We start from the raw sequence: 3,518 nt of genomic DNA, 5'->3' as shown, positions 1-3,518 counted from the left end.
GGTACGTAAAGGACTATGATTATTCTTATACTACCAGAACCATAAACAATATTCTGTTGAATAATTAATGATATTGAAAGGTTCCTGAGAAAACATAATAACTTTAACTTCATCATCTAAATATATTTAATATAACACTAGCCGTATTTTTTTCTTTCAGAGCTGTAAAAAAAACAGCATTAAATCTGGTTGAAACAAATGTCAAATGCTTTTTTTGCATATATTTTTTGGTTGTATTAATTTAAATAATAAAAAGCAGTGTATAATAGAAGGGCTATAGTAACCATTTTTATCTTATTATTTTGATATATTTCTACTCGTATTATTTTAACGAATGAATTTTGCAATTTAATTCAAGCATTCGCAATAAACTGATTTATGAGTTTGGTTGCACTAAAACTTAAGACGCGAAATTTTTTTGAGAGTAAAACCTAACTCTGAATATTTTAAGAGCATTGTTGTTGCTTCACATGTTTTTTTCGTAAGTGAGTATATTTTTGTAACTCTGAATGAAAAAAATTCGGCTACTGAACAAAAACACTAAGCAACAAAAAAGACTTTGTTAATCTATCTAGTTAAGCCGAAATATTACATATATAGTTCTTTGGAAATTTACAAGAAACTGATATATCAATTATATAATCCAGATTAATTAAAATACATCTACTATTTTTCGATCTTCAGAATTTTCTTAATGATAAAAAATTATAGTTTATGAAAAGAAACCTAAATTTCCAGTCAACATTTTTGACCCAAAAGTCCTATCACGCCAAAAGTCCAAACAGAATATAAAGAGTTATCCAAAAACTTGTTAATTTAATTAATTTCATAAAATTCTTTACAAATCTGAACTTTTTAATTTTAACTTTTATCTACAAAATATATTTTCAGCTATTATGTTTATGGTAGTATTAACATATGTAATATTGATATAACTATTATACTGACAGCCCCCAAAGTGTACTGGAACTCACGATATTTAAGAAATTATGTAAATTAATATGTAACAGTGAATTTTTTTTTTATTATATTGAACGAAACTACTTAAATTTTTACAACATTAAATAAATTATAGTAAATTCAATCTTTTATTTTATATTTTGATGTATATAAATGATTCTCACTTATTTGAAATAAAATTTATTATAAAAACAATGCATTGATTTTATGTGCAACTAATAAGAAATAAAATATTGATAATATTATTAGAATGATATTACTTTAAAAATCTTTTTTGTAAAATTTTTATACTTTGAACTTTATTTTACAAGTTCCAAAATCACACAATATACATTATTGTCATAAATTCCTAGAAAGCTCTCTTATTATATTAAAATGGATTTTTAAAAATATTGAGATCAATTAAAAAAAATCAGTTTTCAAGAAAAATATTGTGTTTATCAATTAGCCCAGTTCTTATAAAAATTAGATATGGGAGAAACTCTTGAAGTTTATTTAAAGGAATCCTTACAAGGCACACCTGTTACCTATTTAAGTATATGCATGTCAACATATTTTGATTAGACCAACGTTCTAACACAATCGGCTCGTGCTAACCTTCAAAATTATGCAACGACCTTCAAAAATTGGGTCACAAACATTCGCCAATGCACTTGTTGGGGCCGCACACGACCGACAACAGTTCCTTCAAGTCCAAGTCGCGTGCTGCTCCATTATTTGTGAAGAAACATGGCAAACTCGTGACCGTTAGCAGGAGGCAAACAATTCCAATCAAAAACAAATAAACCTGATTGCCAAAAGTGCGACAAATTCAAAAGAAGTTATCAGTTGCAGCATCTGCAGTAACATCGACGTCTGCATCGTCGCCATTGGCAATACTAATATATAATTGTGGTTGATTCATCAATGAGAAACAGCTAAATGACACAATAATAAAAGCAATAAAAGGACTTAACATTTGATAACTACATAACTACATATATTACTTGACATTTATATTAACCATAAGTTGAGACTCTGCACTCTCCTGCCACATACTATAGCACTACATCTGTTGTGAGAGAACAATGTTGATCATAATATATGCTGCCACCTTTTGCTTGCAGGTACAAAGGATGTGTTAATATAATATCCTATTGGAAAACTCTGTAATGGACAAGTTGAGAGAACATAAATAATTTAAGGGTTGTTGGGTAGTGCTTATCTTATTGGTACACGGATGTTTACAAAACTTATTGACAGGGGTGCAGGACACATTGCACAGTGCGTAGTGCAGCGGCACATGTACGTCGTACGTTGGTCATGCGAGTTAGAATCAGTTGAACGTCGTTCGCACACACGATAAGTCACGTGCTCAAAACTAGCTCCGGTAGTTTCCGAAAACTAAAACTACACTACTCTCTAAATTCTAAACTTAACAATTTTTTAAAAAAAAAAAAGTGTGCAAATAACAATAACATATATTGAAAGTGTTATTAAAATATCAACAATTATTTAAAAATTTATAAAAATATTAACAACAATTATAAAATATTAATATAAAATTAAAAATGGAACACAATATGCACAATAATACTCCATTGCATTGGGGCTACGGTTCGGCAGCTGTACCAACTACGCCGCAAAATCATTGGGTGCCACCACCACAAACTCATTCTCTGAAGCGTGCAATGTCTGAAAGTGATTGTGAAGAATTATTCTCTGAAGAATCGTCCAAAGAACAGTGCGTATTTTTAGCAACAAAAATTTTAAGAATATAATTTTTTTTTAAATTAAATACAATATTATACATACATTGCATTATAACATTATTTATAAAATAATAAAATAATTATATTATTTATATAATTATATAAAATAAAATTTTATTGATAAAATAATATGTTATATATAATTTTTTATAATAATTATATATAATATATTAACTATATGTAAAAAAAATTATATTCTTATACAATTTTAAAATATTTAATTAAATTAAATTTTTTTGAAAAATTTACTCAATGATTTTATTTTAATAAACTAGAATTTCACCCAGTGAGCCCGGTAGTTGTCAACTAATGAGTCGCAAGAAGAGACGTGGTGTTATTGAGAAGAAACGACGTGATCGTATAAATTCTTCATTATCAGAACTTAAGCGTCTAGTACCTTCTGCTTATGAAAAACAAGGTTCAGCTAAATTGGAGAAAGCGGAAATTCTACAACTCACTGTAGAGCATCTAAAAAATTTGCAATCGAAAGGTAATTTCATAAAAGAACCTGACTAAATATTAAATTTATACAAAAATATATACAGAAATATAGAGTGAGTTTAGTGAGTACAAGTCTATTAAGAAAGTGTCTATAATTTTTTCTTAAAGTAGAGAGACTATTCAGTATACAACTTCGAAAATAAATTTAAACCAAAAACTTTAAAATAAAATAGGAAAAAGTGATTAATAATATTTTTTCAAGTGGCAATTTTATTTAAATAAATTTAACAATAATAATTACATGAAAATATATAAGTTTTCAACTTAACCAATACGTTCAAAATAAATTCCATTATCTAAAAAGAA

General features: G+C 27.2%; 1 protein-coding gene across 1 annotated transcript; it reads left to right on the top strand.

Moving 5' to 3' along the window:
- Positions 1-2,510: 2,510 nt before the first annotated feature.
- On the top strand, positions 2,511-3,227 carry LOC119674696 (hairy/enhancer-of-split related with YRPW motif protein). The gene is made up of 2 exons (XM_038085852.1): positions 2,511-2,683; positions 2,987-3,227. Exons 1-2 carry the CDS (start codon positions 2,511-2,513, stop codon positions 3,225-3,227), a joined length of 414 nt encoding a protein of 137 aa, XP_037941780.1.
- The last annotated feature ends 291 nt before the right edge of the window (positions 3,228-3,518 follow it).

Source organism: Teleopsis dalmanni, chromosome 2 (assembly GCF_002237135.1).
Source record: "Teleopsis dalmanni isolate 2A chromosome 2, ASM223713v2, whole genome shotgun sequence".
Taxonomy (NCBI): Eukaryota; Metazoa; Arthropoda; class Insecta; order Diptera; family Diopsidae; genus Teleopsis; species Teleopsis dalmanni.
This window is presented reverse-complemented; position numbering and strand designations above follow the sequence as displayed.